General features: G+C 43.0%; 1 protein-coding gene across 3 annotated transcripts in view; it reads left to right on the forward strand.

Annotated features, from left to right (window-relative positions):
• Positions 1-19897, forward strand: part of MYO5B (myosin VB) — an 896473-nt gene that overhangs the window by 742085 nt on the left and 134491 nt on the right. For all 3 annotated transcript variants that reach the window (XM_029580146.1, XM_029580135.1, XM_029580157.1), the window contains exons 20-22: positions 6338-6494; positions 7051-7290; positions 18661-18894. In XM_029580146.1, coding sequence (XP_029436006.1) covers positions 6338-6494; positions 7051-7290; positions 18661-18894 — 631 coding nt within the window. The remainder of the gene's footprint in view (positions 1-6337; positions 6495-7050; positions 7291-18660; positions 18895-19897) is intronic.

Raw genomic sequence — 19897 nt, forward strand, 5'->3', positions numbered from 1 at the left:
AGGAAGATTACTGAATCGCTGCGCTTCCTGTGGGGCTATATACCCCGTGCTGACGTCAGATCCGTCTCCAACTGCTAGCACGCGGATACTATCCCATTCGTACTGAGTCCATCTGTCTACACTAAGGAAAAGGGGATTACCAGGTAAGTAATCCAAACATTTCTTTGCACATGGAACAGCCTCCCAGTGGAGGTGGTGGTGGAGACACAAAAGGTTAACAGAATTCAAGAAATCACGGAGGATCCCTAGTTAGGAAGAAGTGAAGGGAAAGTCAGAAAATAGCTGGGCTCTGTAGCACTGCACCAGGCATGAAACTGGGCAGACTACAGAATGGCCTCATCTGCCATCATATTGCATTTTACTATGTAGTATATGCAGAAGCCACTGTATCGATATTCATAAAAACCTACCTCGAAAAGAGTGACATTGGGAGGGAAAAAGCCCACAACATCAACAGAGAGGAAATTGCAGGCTGAGATTCATCCTTTCAGCACTCCAGCCCCATACCCTGCCATTCAGCATGCCCTGCAACTTAACCCTGCAATGAGGCGTCCCAGCTCCAAACGCTGGCATGCAGCACTCCATTCAGTTTATCTCCAAAATGAAACCTTCCAGTTTCACAATCCACCATCCTGTACCCTGTGCCACATGCCCCGTTATTGGACTTCCTAAGACATATGCCTGTACTCCCATTCTGCTTCTATGATCCATATCTGCTAATTCAGGCGAAAAAAAAAAAAAAGAGCTAGGCAGGTAGTAATGAGACTTCTCACAAGCCACCTGCAGGACTCCAACCTCATTTTCAAAGGAAAGCTCCTTGTGCAGTTTCTCTTGAAATTCCAGGTGCATCGTGCATGCACGACAGGATGCACAGAGATTTCAAAATGAAATCTCTGCTCTTATTTTGACTCCCCTGACCTATCCCTGCCCTGCCACTTTTTGCAGGTGCACAAAAGTATCTACGCTGTGAGCAGTGTGCATAATTTTACCCACACGGGGGGGGGCTGCAGTTTTCAAAGTGTTGTTTTTCCCTCAGGTAAATACTCTCAGACCCACATAAATCCCTTTGAATATTGCCCCCTTAATATTTTATACGTACAGTATAAGGACGATATTCGGTCACTGGCCAGATTGCAAAGTTAGCCAGACAAACGTATCTGGTTAACTTTGGAAGGATATTCCGTGCTGCAGCCGCGCTATTGAATATAGCCGGATATTTTAAAGGTAGCTGGATGCTTTTCTGGTTAACTTTAGTCTGCTCTATGACATGACCAGAGTTAGCCAGATAGGATAGCCAGATAACATAACTCCTCCCAGAAATGCCCCGAAATGCTAAATTTTAACTAGATAAGTGTCCAAAATATTCAAAAGTCAGCCTTTAGCCAGATAATTTGTGAGTTATTCAGTTAAATGTCTCCGAATATGGACCTTTATAAACGAAATATGCAAAGAAATAAATCTCAAAATACTGGGGCCAATATTCAGAAAAGCCTAGAATGGCTAACTTATCCTGATAGGGGGATAAGCCTCCTGCTCAATATCCCCAAATAAAGTTATTCAGCTAACTTTAGTTGAATAACTTTAAATTTAACTGGCTAATATTGAAAAGAATGTAGCTGGTTAGTTGGCGATGGTCTTTAGAAAAAAAAAAAAAAACGTGGCACACAAAAGCCTGGTGGCCCTGATTCTCAGCCCCGCTTTCAGTGTAAAACAAATGTGCCCTGCTGGGCTGAAACCTCTCACCCACCAAACCAAGTATTGCTTAAAAATAAGAGTATGGTTGGGTAATCAGTGCCCCTTCTCTCCCTCCCTCCACCTCAATTCGAACCTTTCCACCCACTCACTACCTTTCTCACCCCCCTTTTTGCACTGGGATTGCATTGCAGTAGGCTGCGATCTCAGTGGCTTGCAAAGCTCTGGCAGATAAGCTTCCAGCGGTGCTTCAGAACAGTATTGGAAGCTGTCGGGATGGCGGGGGGGGGGGGGGTATTCCAGGGTGTGAAGCACTGAGAGCCAAATAACTTATTCAGCTAACTCGATATTTGCAGTTGGCTGAATTAATTATTCAGCTATGTTCAGACGTCAGCGGCAGAAGATTTGAGTTATCCAGGAATGTGTTCCTAGATAACTTAAACTTAACCGGCGATATTCAAAGTATATTACTGGTCAAGCTGCTTGAAAAAAAAAAAAAGAAGCAGCTCACACCTAGGCCTCATGGCAGCTCCCCCCACAAAGATCCCTGAGTTGTCCCCTCCCCAACAGCAAAATAAGTTTCAGGCCTGATAAGACTTCTGACCCCCCGACCCCTAATAAAATTACAGCTGGGCACGGTCAGAATTACAAATCTTTATCCAAGCACTTTATGGCAGTCAACTTCCAAATAGAGCTACGGTGGGTCATTTCAACAGCCATAATTTATCCAAATTTTCAAAGAAATACTATCTGGCTTGTTTCTGTTTGAAAATTCACAAGTTCAGAGTGCACGTGTGAAAAGCCTCCGCTCGCTTTGTGTCCACTGATTGTGTGGGTAGCAGATAAAGGGGAGGGGTGGAAACTGTGCATATACATTTGAAAAATTGAGTGTACATGTGCCATTATCCTCTCTTGACCTAAACGCTCCCATGGGAAAGCCATTTTTTTCTCCCACGGTAATTTGTGCTGTGCAGCTTGGGAATGCTTTAAGTCACATTGGATGTAGTGTGGTCAGATATGTTCCTGTCATTTGGAATGGAGTCATATGTCATTTGGTCAATAGTGATCAACGCATTTATGGAAGCAGGTTTGCACCATCCAACTGGATATCTTATTATTATCAAAATGAGTTTGAAGTGTTCTTCAATAAAGCTAGTGAGTAAGTGAGCTTACAATAAAATAGATGCTCCAAAAAATTGGCATGTCATGGTAAAGTAAAAATCACAAAAAAAATTAAACAACTCGTTGAAGCACCAGCGTAAGAACATTTTCTATAAAAGAAGGGGGTATCAGAACCACTATGGGCTCAGTAGTGCCCTGAAGAGATGACTCATCTACCTCTAACTTGAGTGTGTTTTAGTGCAAAAATATACAGTCATGTTCAAGATCAAAAATGGGATCCTGCAGATCCTCAGTGAGTGCTCATCCCAGTGTCCAGCTGTCCCAGATGTCACCAAATGATGATCTCATGTCTGTATACAATCAACAGTCCATAAACCCTAGATAACCTTCACTGGTAAACAATCTAATTCTAAGAAAATCCCAAATCAAAGGCGGAAAATCCAGATTCCAGATAATACAATAATTAAAATCGTGAATAATATCCACAGTCTTGGTGTTAGACTAGATACCAAATTGGACATGCAAAGTCACATAAAAACCATTGTAAAATCTTCATTTTATAAACCCCGTTTACTAAAATACATTAAATCTTTATTAGACACATCTGCATTCTGAACAGTTCTTCAGTCATTGGTATTGAAAAGCATTGACTACTGCAACTCCCTTTACAAAGGATTGCCTCAATCCACAATACAGCCACTTCAATTAATCCAGAACTCAGCAACATGATTATTTTCTAATACAAAATTACATGAATTCTTTTTAGTCTACATTGGTTACCTATCAAATGGCGTACACAATATAAAGTCTATTGATCTTACACAATCTCATTTATAACAATAACACTTGGTTGTCTGCTAGCTTACATTTATATATCCCCTCCAGAAATTTAAGATCAAAAAATCAATTGCTGTTACAAATCCCCTCTACAAGGCTTGTAGCTTGTAGCGACACGTGAACGCACATTTTCCATCGCAGGGCCTATCCCATGGAACTCTGTACCTCAACCCTTAGATCCATAGGCAATTCCAAAGAATTCAAGAAAGCCTTAAAAGCGCTTTTTACATAAGCAAGCTTTTACTGATTTGTGCAAATCCCAATAACCAGTCCCACTTTTCTAGCCATTTTAATTTCTTTTAAAGGTGTTTTCTATATTTTATTGTCCGTTTTTATAATGTTTATTTTTGTCTTAGGATTTTGGGGTAGATTTTTAAAAACAGCGCGATTGCGTACTTTTGTTTGCACAGCAGGCGCAAACAAAAGTACGCTGGATTTTATAAGATACGTGCATAGCCGCGCGTATCCTCTAAAATCCTGGATCGGCGGGCGCAAGGCTGCCGATTTTGGGCAGCCGGCGCGTACCGAGCCGCGCAGCCTGCCTCCGTTCCCTCCGAGTCCGCTCCGAAATCGGAGCGGCCTCGGAGGGAACTCTCTTTCGCCCTCCCCTCACCTTCCCCTTCCTTCCTCTACCTAACCCACCCCCCCCGGCCCTATCTAACCCCCCCCCCCTTACCTTTGTCCGTAGATTTACGCCTGCGAGAAGCAGACGTAAATCTACGCGCGGCGCGCCGTCCTCCAATCCGGGTGCTGGTCCGAAGGCCTGGACCATGCCCCCGGGCCGGCGCCCCGCCCCTGAAACGCTGCGTCGTCGGGTCCCGCCCCCGACACGCCCCCTTCGACAAACCCCGGGACCTACGTGCGTCCCGGGGCTCTGCGCGCGCCGGCGGCCTATGGCCGTTAGAAAATAGGAAAATAGGCGCGCCGGCGCGCAAGGCCCTGCTCGCATAAATCCGGGTGGATTTACGCGAGCAGGGCCTTGTAAACCGCCCCGAACATTGATGGGCGCAGGATATAAATCCTGTTAATTAAATGAATAGGGTTTCAGCAATTGTCTTCCTCAGGGGAAGAAATATTTAACAAATTCTTTCTGATGCTGATTTTGAAAACTGGGAACTCCAGGGGAAAATAATATACATTCAGATGTCTCTTGCTCCCAGTCTCTGACAGCCGTGCACTTTGCATTTCACTTCCATTTATTTATTTATTTATTTAAATTCTTTTAATATACCGATGCTCAAGACAATTTCTTATCGTTCCGGTTTACTATAGAACTAGGGGAAAACCAATTAACACGGAAAGAGAAAGACAAAGTTACAATAAACAGGGAGTGTAAAACATGGCCATTAGAAGAGAGAGAAATAGTTAAACAAATTCAACTAGAGGGTGAACTAAAGTAAGCAGAGAGCAATTGATTAAATAGCAAAACACATTTGGTTAACATAGAGGTGCTGATTTAGCAAGTTATTTAAATAAGCAGTTTCTAGCATAACAGTTCCTTTGTGTAAGGGGCAGAAGACGCAACCGAAGGGGGCAAGGGAGGGCAGGGACCGGAATGGGGCGGAAGGGAGGGAGTTAGTGAACAGACAGATCAATCTTTTAATCAAAACATAAGTTGGTTGGTCTTTGTTTTCTTTATCTTCTTTCTTCCTCTGTTTAAGAATGGACGATTAACGTCCTTTAGATACCACATAATTGGTTTGATCTAGAGGAGTATGTTTTTATGATTGTCCTTGTTTCTTTCATGCATCGACATATGGATGGGTTTTCCCAAGTTTCTTTTTCTTTAATTTGCATATTTGATTTTGGGACTTCATTGGTCCTGTGTTTTGGCTTATGTGAAATAGGCCACGAATATTATTGGACTACTCTGGACAGCAACAGAACTGGAAGAAAAGAGAAAATGTTGCCAAATACAATTTGTTAAGCCTGTTTCATTTTCTAATGGAATGTCTCTTCCAAAACAAAAAGACGTAGAGATTTGCATACAGATAGGAAGTGTTGTGTAGTTGGCAGATTCTATGAACCTTTGGCTAGAAACATGGCAGTCACTGTCAGGAGCTCAGCTGTCATAGAGCTGAGATGACAGACAATATAAAAAAACAACAGGGTAGGAAACTCATAGAAAACGAGATAATTGGGCAACGATGCCAAAAGACTGGTCACAGAAACCTTACCAGGTAACTGAAGCATCTTTCCGCTGACCGTTTGCTGTGCTTCCAGCAATTTGTGACTCTCCAATAACAGGAGGGTCATTTTCAAACAGCATCACATAAGGAAGTCAGCAAAATTGGGCCTAAGTTACACCAGTTTCCAAAGCAGGCTTACATGCATAAGGCTGCTTTGAAAATGATCCCACCAAATCTGCCCCTCAGGAGTTGCACTTGTTGTTTGATGCGCACAAATTTTCCCTGAAAAGCTATGCATGTGCAGCTGAACTGTAGAAAGTCTGTAGGTCAAGCCACGCCCCCACCCTCGTACCACCACCCCCAGGACTGCCTTTGCTCACTCTGGGTACACCTAATCATGAACAAGTGATACACGTACTGAATGAGTAATTTTATAAAAAGCTACTTCTGCTGTTTTACTCGCAGAGGTCCCTTTGATCTTCTCTGACTTTTGTTGCTTTAATGATGGGAGCATGCCCAGTATTTTGTTAACCTCTCTCGTTCCCTGCCCGTCGCAGGCTGGCAGACTATCTGCGCAAGACGAGAGCCGCCATAATCTTCCAGAAACAGTATCGTATGGTGCAGGTCCATCGGGCCTACCAGAGAATCCGCAGAGCAGCCCTCACCATCCAGGCCTTCACCCGCGGCATGTTCACCAGGAGAATTTATCACGAGGTACTGAGCGCTCTTCCCATGCCCTCTCAGATAGTTCACCGGGGCATGGGATCAGGCACTTTCTGCTGCATTTTTCTCCATTCCAGGAGTATATTTGGGGGGAGTGTGCTGTATTAGATTTTGTGAGGAACGGAGATTGCTGTACCTCCCAAAAACATTGTGATTGATGTGGGGCTGTTTGGGAGTTATTTTAATGCAGGCAGCTTGAGGTCAAAGACAGTACTATGGAATTAAAATAGCTTTGCTGTCACAACCTTTCTTCTTTAGTTAGATTGACATTTTCTCTATATTACCATAATAAAAAAAAAACCCCACTGCATTAAATTAAGTTGTGATATGACATTTAACTTAATTGGCTTTCCCGCTTGACAAGTTTAGTTATTTTAAATTAATGTGATTTTGCTATAATCTTCTCTTCTGGTCTTCCTATGTAGTTGATGTATCACTTTTCAGTCTGAAACCGAGATATTCTCACTGAACCCTATGAAGCAAAGCTTTTCCTGAGCCCCCCCACCCTGTAGCACTTCCTCTCACTGATTCCATCTTTCCCTTCCAGCTCCTGCTGCAACACAAGGCCGTCATCATCCAGAAGCAGACGCGGGGCTGGATGGCGCGGCGGCGCTTCCTGCTCTTCCGCAGCGCTGCTGTGGTTATCCAGTGTTACTTCCGGCGCATGAAGGCCAGGAAGGAGCTGAAGCAGCTGAAGATTGAGGCTCGCTCTGCCCAGCACTTGAAGAAGCTCAACATTGGCATGGAAAACAAGGTGGTCCAGCTGCAGAGAAAGATAGATGAGCAGGTAAAGGGCAAGTTGTTGAAGATGCCTTAGAGAAAATAGAAATACAGAGGTGCATATTCAAAAGCATTTGGGGGGGGGGGGGCTGAATGAATATTTGGGCACTTATCCGGCTAAATTCTAACTGGCTAATAAAACAACCGACAGGAATTTAGCCAGCTAAGTTAGGGGCGTTCAAGAGGTGTGACTGGGAAGAGTTGAGTTAGTTGGCTAATATAGGCCTAGATTCATCATTTTGCTATAAATTTTGCATGAATAACACCCGCGATAAAAGAAAGAAAAAGGGCATGGTTAGGGTTAATTTAACGCATGTTAAATTTTAGCACAACTGTGATATTTCCCCTTCACAAGCTGTGAAGTGTCCAGACAAGCAGTTCCACGTTTTGGGCTGCTCCTGGAGAGAGAGAGAAAGAGAGACTCTTTAGAAGGCTTTTATATAAATAAAGGGGTAGATTTTCAGATGAGCGCGAACAGCCTACTTTTGTTTGCGCTCCAGGCGCAAACAAAAGTACGCTGGATTTTAGTAGATACGCGCGTAGTCGCGCGTATCGGCTAAAATCCTGGATCGGCGCGCGCAATGCTATCGATTTCGTATAGCCTGCGCGCGCCGAGCCGCGCAGCCTACCCCCGTTCCCTCCTAGGCCGCTCCGAAATCGGAGCGGCCTAGAAGGGAACTTTCCTTTGCCCTCCCCTCACCTTCCCCTCCCTTCCCCTACCTAACCCACCCGCCCGGCCCTGTCTAAACCCCCATCCTACCTTTGTCGGGGGATTTACGCCTCCCAGAGGGAGGCGTAAATCCCCGACACGCCCCCGCAACGCCGCGCCCCCGCAATCCCCGACACGCCCCCGCAACGCCGCGCGCTCCGGCCCCGCCCCCGACACGCCTCCCGACACGCCCACTCCGAAAACCCCGGAACTTATGCGAGTCCCGGGGTTCTGCGCGCGCCGGTAGGCCTATGTAAAATAGGCTTCCCGGCGCGCAGGGCCCTGCTCGCGTAAATCCGCCCGGTTTTGGGCGGATTTACGCGAGCAGGGCTCTGAAAATCCGCCCCAAACTATTTATATCGCTATAAAAGGGTCAACTAGTAACTGGAGGTGAGGTTTTGGTGGTGGTCTAGGGTTTGGGGGCAGTTTAACATGCACAGTCAGAGGTACGAGCAGCACAGTACACATCAGTGAAGATTTGATGTGATTTGGAATAAGGAAAGGTACACAAAAGATTTGAACAATGTACTCGCCCTAGGGCGAGAGAACGTTGTACAAATATAGTCTTTACATAGTCATTTTTCAAAACGTGATGGGCCCCCTAATGCACGCGATAATGACTGCAGCGTGACGATAACATTTAAATGAGGGAAAGGGGAGGAGTTTGGGTGGGGTTTGGACGGGATTTTAAACATTTTGGGCCTGATTACGCCGCAGACGATAATGTTTTACACAATGTCACCGGCAGTAGTGCCGGAAATAACTACACCTTTTACAGGGGTACTATGGGGGCAATAGTATGCACCGCGGCCACAACTGCAATGGGCGAAAATGCACCGCTGCAACGCAGCTGGGTGCACATTATCGCCCCCCCCCCCCCTTGCAATTTTTCTGGCCATGGCTTGGAATGAAAGATCTAGTCCTTAGATAGCTGGACAAGTGGTCTGTCCTGGAATGCCTCCATCCCGCCCCTCACTAAGTGGCAACCACTGAACACAGCCGGGTATTCAACCAGTGCCAAACTTAACTAGCTAAGTGGCATTGAATATCAGGCCCAGAGCATATACATTTTAAATCAAAACTACTTTTATATCTAAAATTTCCAGGTTTTCTTCTTTGTGTCATGCACTGGACCGCTCTCCAGCTTCCTACTGCAACTATCAAGATCCCACTGTGGGAGCTTTTTAGTGGCTCCACTGGGGCTTAGAACGTTGTCCGAGAGGAAACAAATGCTCTTTTGGCATGCATCAAGAGCTGAATTCTCCCACAGATGTCAAGCATTAGATTGTAGTGTTACAAGCTCATAGAGGGCATTTCAACCTTAGCTGAATGTTTTTATGTCAGCTAAGCTGAAGGACTTCTTTTGTTTTTATTATTTTTAATTGCTTTTGGAGTATTTCTCTAACTATTCTTTCACAATGAAAGTCTGGAGTATGTTGTGTAGATCAGTGAATCAAGCTCCTATTTTAATACATTTTGATTTGTATATTTTAGACAGCAGAATGTGAAAAATGTACAAGGGTGTGATGAATTTTACAAGGCAAAGATGTTCTTTCTAGCTGGTCCTGCTCTTAATACAAATGAAAATGAGAGAAATTGGTTCCTAGCTCCAATATCAAGAATCTCTGGCTTTTAATTTAAAAGTCTCTGTTCACTTATTTGTGCAGATATGAGAGGCGCATCTGAGGGCACTCTGCTCTCTCTCTCTCACAATATTTTCTTCTATAGAGATATTTTCAGTGTCCAATCTCTCTTGGCTCTAAGAACAAAAAGGCTCAGAAGTACCTTATGTATGTTTAAATTAACTTAGGATGACCACGCCCCAAGCCCTGTTTCTTGGAGGAGGTCTCAGTCAAACGTCATGGCAGAAATAAAGCTATTTTTTAGGGAGGTGGTAGACCTTCATGGCAGGCTGAAAGTTCATTGATGGGATTAACAAAACCGCCTGGAAATATTTTTCACATAAATCCAAACCAGTGGCATTTTCTATCCTCAGCAAATTAACAAATCTGAGATATTTTACCTTTTAGAAGCCTTTCAGCCTTTCTTCTGGAATAAACATTGTCCATTATTAAAGTTGTTTTTTTTTAACTATTTATACACTTGTACGTTTCTGCTCGGTGTCTTCAGCCTTCTTGGCTACCTCGATCATATTTTCCTCATGTACCACAATTTTTAACTACAAAACAAAAACAATTTTTTGAGAGGAGTCTATGCTGCTAGTCACTACAGCTTCCTTGTGAGCTGTCATGCGTCCAACATGCTCAAAAATTACCTGTGGGGGAGGTCGTTAGTGCCCAGGTATAAGACTGCTACTTCCTAACGCAAAGAGCCGCCCTTCTCTGTATGAGTCACAGCCATTTTCCCCATCTGATGGAATTCGAATCATTAATGACTTGTGGGTTTCACCAAGTGACTTGCCAGAGCATAGCCAGCTTCTGATGTGCCCAGCGCGCCCCCATGGTTCTCAGTACCGAGGGTCCTATCTTCAGAGGAGGAATGAGTCACAGTGAGTGCCTCAAGTATCTGGAACGTTGGCCTTCTGCCTGACATGAAGAACTTTTCAGTCGGGCCTGCCTGGGTTAGAACAGGGACTGCAGATGGAAAAATCCTCAGTTTTCCCTTTTGTTTCACCATGCAAGTCATAAGAACATCATAAGTGCCATGCTGGGTCAGATCAAGATCCATCAAGCCCAGCATCCTGTCTCTGACAGTGACCAGTTTGTATCACAAGTATCTGGCAGATACCAAAAAGTAGATCTAGTTCTTCTATAAGTGGCAACTTTCCTTAAGTCTACCTGGCTAATAATTGTTATATGAACCTTTCCTCCTGGAACTTGTCCAGCTTGGCTTTAAATTGTTTATGATATTTTTATTTTTTTTAATAAATATTTTTTATTAAAGCCAAACAACAATACAAACAAAAGGAGAAAATTACAATAATTGACATAGCTTAAGAATCACAATATCATCAAAAGAGAAGATAATTCTCTCCAACACCCAAAAGCCGTAAGGGCTCCTCTCTCTATATGATGTTTTTAAACTGTAAACCGCCATGATGTCTAAAGGGAATGGCAGTAAATCAAGAGAATAAATAAATTAAACTAAACTAAGAAGGAGGCCACGATTGAAAAAAGATTTAACAGGGTGGATTAAAGGTGGGAGTATTTGAGGAAGGAGTAAATGATAAAGAGGCAAGGAATGAGGCTTCTTGAGAGTCTGTATAAGAAAAAGCTAGTGGGGTTGGATAGGTGGTGGTCTATTTCTTCAACAAAACGTTTCAGTAATGCGAGACTCCATAGTGAAACCCAGAAAAATCAAATCAGTTCTCTGCAAATCTGTGCAACCTACTACAAACAACAGAACAATCTCTAAAGTGGATTAATATGTGGGGGTTCAATTGAGGGAAAGGAAGCACCTTAATTGGGCAAAGCTGCAAAAACTCTGGATTTTTGAACCACAAATCAATCAAAGTATAACAAGAAATGGGGAGGTAGGGTAGGCCCCTTACTAACAGGAAGGCATATAACTACAATGCCCTTTCTCATGGCGTGCTCTGTAGAAGACAGGGAGCCACCTTTGAGTAATGCTGGCTGCAAACTCACATTCTGATCCCTCCAGTCGGGGGGGCCAAGGTTAATGCTATACGTCCAAAGGGAATTGCATTTTGAGTCATTCAATAAACAAGTGCACACATCACAAGTGTTGGATTCCAAAACAAAATACTATTTTACTGTGGTAAAAACCAAGTAAAGCAGTACAGCATTTGGAAAATTTACAGGCAAAACAGTTCTTAAAAAAAAAAAAAATCATAAACAATAGACGGACAGGCCCAAGTTGTCAGAAGAGAAAGTTCACCAGAAGTTAGTTTCTCAGGCTGCTGGAGTAACAAGTGCAGGAATATGGACCTCCTTTTCCCCCTGGACCCCATTTGCAACGTCAAATCCTCTTCTCCAACTGGAAATTGGTATCTCAATACCTGGTTGGTTGCACTCAGCCTCCCAGATGAGTCTCCGCCTCCTTCTGAACTTGGGAAAGTAACTCTCCTGCACATTTCTTGCTGAGCTACTCCTGGAGCTCCCTCCATCCTTTATGAAAAAGCAAACACAGATACGTGTGGCGAGAGAAGACAATCTGTCCTCTCCTCTCCTGGAGCCCTAGAGAGCACAGCCACTTGCTGCCTCTGGATGACTCCCTAGTGGCTATAATGGAGTCCTCTTTAATCACGCAGAAAAACTCTACTCACACAAGAAACTCCCCTCGCTGGAAATTTCAGCATTCTAAATCTATGGTAATAGTGTGCTTTACCTAACTATTAATTCACAAAGGATTGCTAGGGAATAGAGAGCCTTCTCTAGAGAATAATTGCCCCAACTGGCCTTATTCAAGACTGTTCTCACGTGGATTTGGAATGCAAAGATTATTTGTAATAGAAAAGGAGCATTAAAATAAGGGCGTTCACAATCATGAAAAGTGGCATCAGTATTAGGCTGAAGGCCTCTGCAGCACATTCGCACAGATATTGTGTCTCAGTACTGGTTTTATTTAGAAACCGTGACAAAATAACAGTTCCTGACTTATGCACTGCAGTTAAACTTAACAGGTAACCCACAGTTGGATAAGGCTTACTTCTAGACCGGGTGTTCAGTCCGGGTCATTTCACTATAGGTCCCCTTCAGAGGCAGCACACAACACGACTGGAAACAAATGTCTACTTACAGACATGGTGCAAGACTTCCAGACTTAACATCACAGCATAACAGTAATATACATCAGGCAAAGAGCTCAGGGATCTTCCTCTGGGATCCCAAACCTTCCTTTGGCCTCCTAGCCATCTAAATGTTGAAAACAACTTGCAAGTATTGCAGCCCTCCTTTTGAGTCCCCTGAGGACCAGTCCGGATCCTCAGGGGCAGGGCTATCTGCCATCTGAACTGTCTTTGAGCCAGCCCTTGACAATATGTACAAGACACTAGACCCAAACTGAACAGATCCTGGTTCAAGACCAGAGACATCCACCTTCCCTGACAATCGGGGCCTGGGGACAATGTAGGGGGAAGGAAATCACGTGAGATTACTTCCCTTTTCATATGATCTCATAGCTTTTAAAGCATGTTCTGTCTCCTGGACAGAGAGCCTGGTGAGATATTTGCCTCGAAGTACAGAGCATAAGAAATGTGTTGAGATGACAGTACTTACAGGATGTCCCTCCAACTGTTGGTTTTTGTTGTTAATCTAACAATTAGGTCTTAAATAAATCGCAGACATTCACAACTGCATGTCAAACTCAGTTCATGCAACTTGAGAACCTGAGAAATGACAGTGTTACTTCATAGTACAAAAAAAAAAGCAAAAGTCTGAGCTTGTCCTCCTTTAACCTCAGTCCTGCCGAATTAAAGACACATCTAACTTGAGGAGAGATGTCTCCGTGGAGGAATGGACAAAGACAATCATTACTTTCTGTCCTTTGTATTCCAAGCACTAGACTCTGATTATAGATAAAGCGAAGTGTGTTTGATGGAAGAGAAGCCGCTGTCTGCATCAGTGCTCCCTTCCACTGTGGTTTTCTCTTTATTTTTCTTTTTAAAGAACGGGGAATATGGGAGTCACATTTTCCCTTCAGTGATAAAAAAGATTAGTGGAAAAGGTTCATGAAAGACCCAAGGATTACCAGGGCTGCTGTTGTGGGTTTCATAAAAAGGATTTAAGCAATCTTACATGAGGCAGAGAGCATTCTGGGTCATTTAGAGGTCAGGTTCCAAAAGGTTTTACCCAGGTAATTAATGGGTTACCCTGGTAATTAATGGGGGCTTCAAATTGCATCCCCCAACTCCTACTCTACATAGCTAAACATAGCTGCTGAGTTTCACAAGGCAGGTAAATTTAGCTGCGTAATAAGGGGGTCAGTTCCCTGGGGTGAGGGGAGGTCGCCACCCCCTCTGCCTCATGGCCTCTGCCCGCAGGTAAATTAGGGACAAAGTCAGTGGGTACTTTCTACCCGCAGATTTTCAGAGAGAACCTCCACCAGCAGTTTCCCTTTGAAAATGAGCTTGAAGGTTCAAATTTGCCCATGGTCATTTTGCTCGTGGTCATTTTGTAACAGTTGCGTAGGTTACCCCTGTTTTCACAGAGAATATATATTAATAATTCAGCTTTGAAAATTACCCCAGCAAAACTAGCCCCACACAGTTACACCTACTATTCAGTGAAAAAGTATTGTGTGTACTTTATAAAATAAGTATATGTGCAAATGAAAACCCTCCCCCTCCCCCGCCCCCCAATGCTTCTCCTGAATGCAGGTAAAAGTGTGACATGCAAGCCTTATACGCGTTCTTCTACTCTCATACCAGGCTGGCAGTTTAATAAAGGACATTTCTGCGGGGTAAGCTCTGCTTTATCCACTGAAATGCCTTTTTTTTAATTGGCCTCCCCACCCCGCCCCGCCTGTGGCTAGTGAGCCGAGCCAAAGGGTCTGACTGGAAGCTGTGTCCCTTGGAAGTTTTTCTGAGTTGAAAACGTCTGTCTTGTTCATGATTTGAGGGCACCAGGGCACGTATTCAGCTGTTTGCTCGGTTTTAAAATTTCATTTCTTTCACAACCCTCGGTGGTGATGGGAAGTTAGGGAGTTCCAGCCGTCACTGGACTGTGATCCCTACTAGACAGATGGGAGGGAGGTAAGCACAGCCTGAAGCCTCTGTGACTGTGTTAGATGTGAAGGGGTGGTGTAAAAATGGGGGAAACACACCCCCCCCCCCCACTGCTTGCAAATGAGAGTTTTTGGCACAGCGGCCTCAGTAAAGGCCAATAACAAACAAGTTGGAAGCCTCCAAGAGGAAAATGCCAGGTCGGAATAATTATTTTGGTATCCCTTCTGTCCCAGTGCTGGGCTCTCTTTCTGTCTGCAACTCTGGGTATTATGTGACACATCCCATTGAACTGCAGTAACTGAAAATCCTTGCTTAGTTTCATTGGCGGTGGGAGAAACTGATTCCTGTCATTAATACAGTGCTTTGAAATGGCTTAACTCTGAGGGAGCCTGTGGATTGTTCGGTCACGTAAGTCTCTGTTTGTTAGCTTCTCGTGTTCCCTTTCCCTGCTGGGATTTTATTTCTGTGCTCTTTTTTCAGGACAGCTTTTCTGTCCTTCCCTTCACAAACCCCCCCGCCATCTTTTCTTCTGGTAGATTTCGGCATTCGTGCGATTTAAGGGTTTTGATGGTGCCGTTCCTGTTTCCCCTCAGGAAAAGGGACCTTGATGCTTTTATAAGTTAAAGCATAAAGTAATAATTTGGGTTTTCTAATTTAAAAAAAACAAAGTTTTCTTGAAAGTCATACAATTTTTTTCCTTTCACTTTGCAAACTGCTCCTCTCCCCCCAGAGTTGCAAATATATTCACCCCAAGAGCACAAAGCTATTTGAAAAGTTTGGCAGAGTCTCGCAGCCGCAGGTGCTGATGGCAGGTTGCTGCGTAGCTCCAGTCTGGCCCACGCAGGGGGGGGGGGGGGGGGGGGAATGTTTCCGTTTGGGCAGATTTTGTTTATGCACCAGTGGTGATGTGGAATGTCGAGGCCGCTGAGCAGGACGCCATGTGCGGTGAACTTCGTGGGCTAAAAAGGGGAAGTTTTATAAAACCAGAAGGTAGCACAACTTGATGCTGTACCTTGCTAAGATTCAGGTTGGTTGGTTTGCTCGGGTTTTTGTTTTTGGGTTTTTTTTTTTAAGATTTTTTTTTTAAGATTTTTTTTTTTTCAAACCATCGGGTCTTATGTTATTGGAGACTGCATTTCCCTTGCTGCATTTGTATGAAGTGCTTTTGGACCTGCGTAGGGAGGAACTGCTGGTTATGTTTTCTTAGGGCTGCTCACAGAGAGGCACAGGTGCTTGGGCAAAGCTGTGCATATCATGGGTTTGTGTGGATGGATTGCTGTGGCAGCGTTTTGAGGGGCTGGCTAGGCAGTAAGCCTTGTCACTGAAGATGGAGGCGGTGGCCGCACGTTGCATTTGCTGAAAAGTGAAAGGGAATTTTTTTCCCCAATGAATTTTCTTTTGCATGCACCACCGGTTTTTTGTTTTGTTTTGTTTTGTATTTTGCTGTAATTGTGAATAGAATTCCTCTTGGCAATGGCCCTCCACATGCCAAAGCAAGGAAATGGAAATCAGGGGTAATTTAAGACCCCTTGCTCCTATAGCTCAGGTAGGGATTTGAAGATTTCAGATGTTCATTTTGCAGCAAAGGTGGAAGAGTTTTGGAGGTACTGCAGTTTATCACCATATAATCTGAAGCCATCAGACCAAGGGAAGGCAGCCTGACAGAAGATATTGGGTAGGCTTCTCACCTAACAAGACATACTGTACAGTAATGCTGAACTATCATGGGGACTACATTTTCAGCTCAGCTGCTATTAAAAAAAAAAAAAGAGTGCATTTCTCACCATTTGAATAGACCATACAAAGGTCTTTCAGGCTAAATTTCCATGTATTACAAATTATATGAAAAAATCTTCTGCAATAGTGATCCCTCTTTATAACAAACTCAACGAAAGCAAGCATATTGCACTATAAAGGTTTACTCCAGCAGGACTTCACTGCTTTGTAAAATGATGTACAAGAAATTAATTTGATTATTTAAAATTATTTCTTTACCACACACCCCGTTAGATCATGGTGGTTCGCAAATGTACATTCATAAAATCATGTAACCACAAAATACGCACATAAAATCAAATCACCATGTAATCAAACAATTCAAGGACAATCATCCAAAAAAAGATGCTAACATTAATAAGCAATAATCTTCACTGAGAACATTCTTTGTACACTGGTATCAGATCTTAATGTGCTTAAAATTTGTTCTGCTGCCTCTTGCCTCGTAATAGACTACAAGCAGACTCAGAAAGTAGCACACTCGGTTCATAATCATTTACCAATTTGAAACAACCTATTAGTGCAAAAATGGCTTCTTACCCACATAAATTATATAATTATAACTCAAGATAACACTTATCTCATTGTGATAAGAGTTGCCTCAAAGGAGACAGACTTGGAAATCCATATCTGTAATCGCCAGATTCGCTAACAGGAAATCCCCCGTTCCTTCAATTTATAACCAGAACATCATGTATGACAGACAACAAATATACACGATTCTTAGCCTAAAATATCCAGATTTCTCAACACTAGCATGAATCTAGGAATATTTATAGTGTTTCATAAGTTAGCTAGGCAAATTACCTCATTTATGATTCTGTTTCCCCAAATGCTTGTTTATACAACCAAGTTTATAATGATTTCTTAAATATTTTAGTATTGGCTAATGTTCTCGTATGTTCAGACAATATGTTCCACAACAGAGGACCAGCTACTAATATTGCACAATCTCTGACCACATCTAGATGCACCTGGTGAATTGACGGTACCAATACATTTTTATTTACTGATCTCAGGGTCCTTTGTGGAAATAAATATATAGTACTGCACTGAATGAACTCTATTCAAGGCTATATACTGATATATGAATTAATGATAACATTTTGTACATAATTCTAAATTGAATTGGTAATCAATGAAGTTGTTAAGAACAGGGGTTATATTGTCAAATTTTGAACCTCCAGATAAAATTTGTGTTGCTGAATTCTGCAATAGCTGTAATGGTCTGATTTGTGGGAAACCTAACATTAGGGAATTGCAATAATCAATTCCCGGAAATACAAAGGCTCATAGGACTGTACAAAAGTATTCAGATTTCAATAAAGGCATACGTCATCTTAAAATGTGCAATTTTTGGCAACCACATTTAATTAAGTAGGTTACAAATATAAGGCTCCCAGACACAGTTATCTCATTTCCTTCACGTTTAATTTACGTGGAATGTCTATTTGCAGTCTACGTGACAGATACAGAATTTCAGTTTACAATACATTTAGGATAATTTTGTTGTAAAAAAGCCACTTCTGTATGGCTGACAAATATATTCCTGTCTCCTTAAAAGTGGTGGTAATCGAGTTACGGATGGGGAAAAAGAATTGTATGCTTTGGGGAAGACGAGAATTCAGTTTACTATAAGTAAAGTTTGCTGGACAGGAAGGGTACTATACATCACAGTCATGGCTGGATGATGGAAAATAGAATCACCCTAAATTTCACAAGATAACATGATGTGTCATGGAGATATAATCCCATCACTTATTCTATGAGGTTATCAGAGCAGTACCAGAAGCCAGTGTGATAAAAGCTGGAAGTGGCTGGTGTCAGCAGTGTACGCTTTAGGCAAGGATAAGGTTAGTATTCTTAGAGGTCATTACTCGGCTGAAATGAATGGTTTGTAGACCTTGTAATGTTGCATCCCATATCTGCAGTAGACTCTCCTTGGATCATTTTTGTGCTGTATTATATATGGTAATTTTAATGCTGTATTATTTTGATCTGTATGTTGTCGTAAACAGCTTTGGCTTGAACTTGTTTCAAGGAAGGCGGTATAAGAGTATAACATGCCCGAGCACCTGTTACTGAGGAGCAGGGCCCCTGTGCCAGTTTATAATTGTGTCTTGATTCCATGAGATTCTTCATGAGTTGCTATGTGTGTGCTGTGCTGTACTTTTGGGCTGCAGGCATCAGTCTATGTCACATTCACCTTTTTTTTTCCCCCCCGCCCTCATTAAATGAATTTTCAGAACAAAGACTTTAAGAACCTGAATGAGCAGCTCTCAATGACCATCTCAGCACAAGCTCTCGAAATGGAAAAACTGCAGAAGAAGCTGCAGGGGCAACAGAACCAGCAGGGAGAGAACCAGCTGGCCAGCCTGCAGGAAGAGATTGAGGCTCTCCGGCTTCAGCTCGGAAAAGCTCACGATGAAAGGAAGATTATAGAAGACACTCACATGAAGGAGAAGAAGCACCTTGAAAAGGTACCAGAGCCCTAAAGTTAATACTGTTACTTACTTACAAGTATTTATATGCCGCCTATTCAGAGTTCTAGGAGGCTTGCAATATGAACATACTTAAAAATTAAAAACAAAGACAGAATGATTAAAAAAATTAAAAATAAATAAAGCAGCGAGCATAAACCATTCAAACCTGAATTCACGTTCTCTGCAAACAAAAACCTGGTAGTTTTTGAAAAACTTTTTTTTTTTATCATCTTTCAAGCATACAACAAATGAAACCATAGCTGCTATCGTATTACTTCCCACTTGCAAAATTATAGCATTCAATGATATCTTAACGTAAGGAGGTACATGGCATCTCTGTGTTTAATTCCAAAAAGTAAACCGAAGTCCAGAGCCCAGTGTCAATGACAATAAAACAATAATAGGTGGTATTGGTCACAATATCTTCGCTATGGAAATGTTGCCAACACTATATAACTATATCAAATTCACCACAAGCATTTCCCATGTCTTGAGAAATGAAATAAGGACCTTCAAAAAAAAGCATGCCTCCGACAGTGACATTTCCATCGTCACTGTCGGAGGCATGCTGGAAGCCACCAGGAATGGTACAAGAGGACCATGATCCTGGCAGCCAGAGGGGTGTGGGAAGACGCTGGGTGGGGAGAAGGAGGTATGAGGAGAGGCCAGCTTAGGCCGTGTTAGGAAGGGCTTGGGGTGGGGTGGCTCAGGTCAGCAGGTCACATTTGTGTTCTACTGTACTGGGAGTTGGGGAATTGGGCCGCCAGGCCTGTGAGGCTGGTTATCTTTTTAAAGCAGATTGTCGCCACTTAACCAGCTATATTCTTTTGAATATTGCCATGTAGGATGACCAAGCAACTTTCTTAGGCGGGAGGCAGAAACCACGGTGACTCCAGTATTTTCTTAACAGATTCTAAGTTTATTTATACTTCTCAGCATACAGTCAACAGAAGACTGCCTACCTTCTAGCAGCAGCAGTCGCATCTTTATTCAGGACAGA

This window comes from Rhinatrema bivittatum, chromosome 1 (genome assembly GCF_901001135.1).
Source record: "Rhinatrema bivittatum chromosome 1, aRhiBiv1.1, whole genome shotgun sequence".
Lineage (NCBI taxonomy): Eukaryota > Metazoa > Chordata > Amphibia > Gymnophiona > Rhinatrematidae > Rhinatrema > Rhinatrema bivittatum.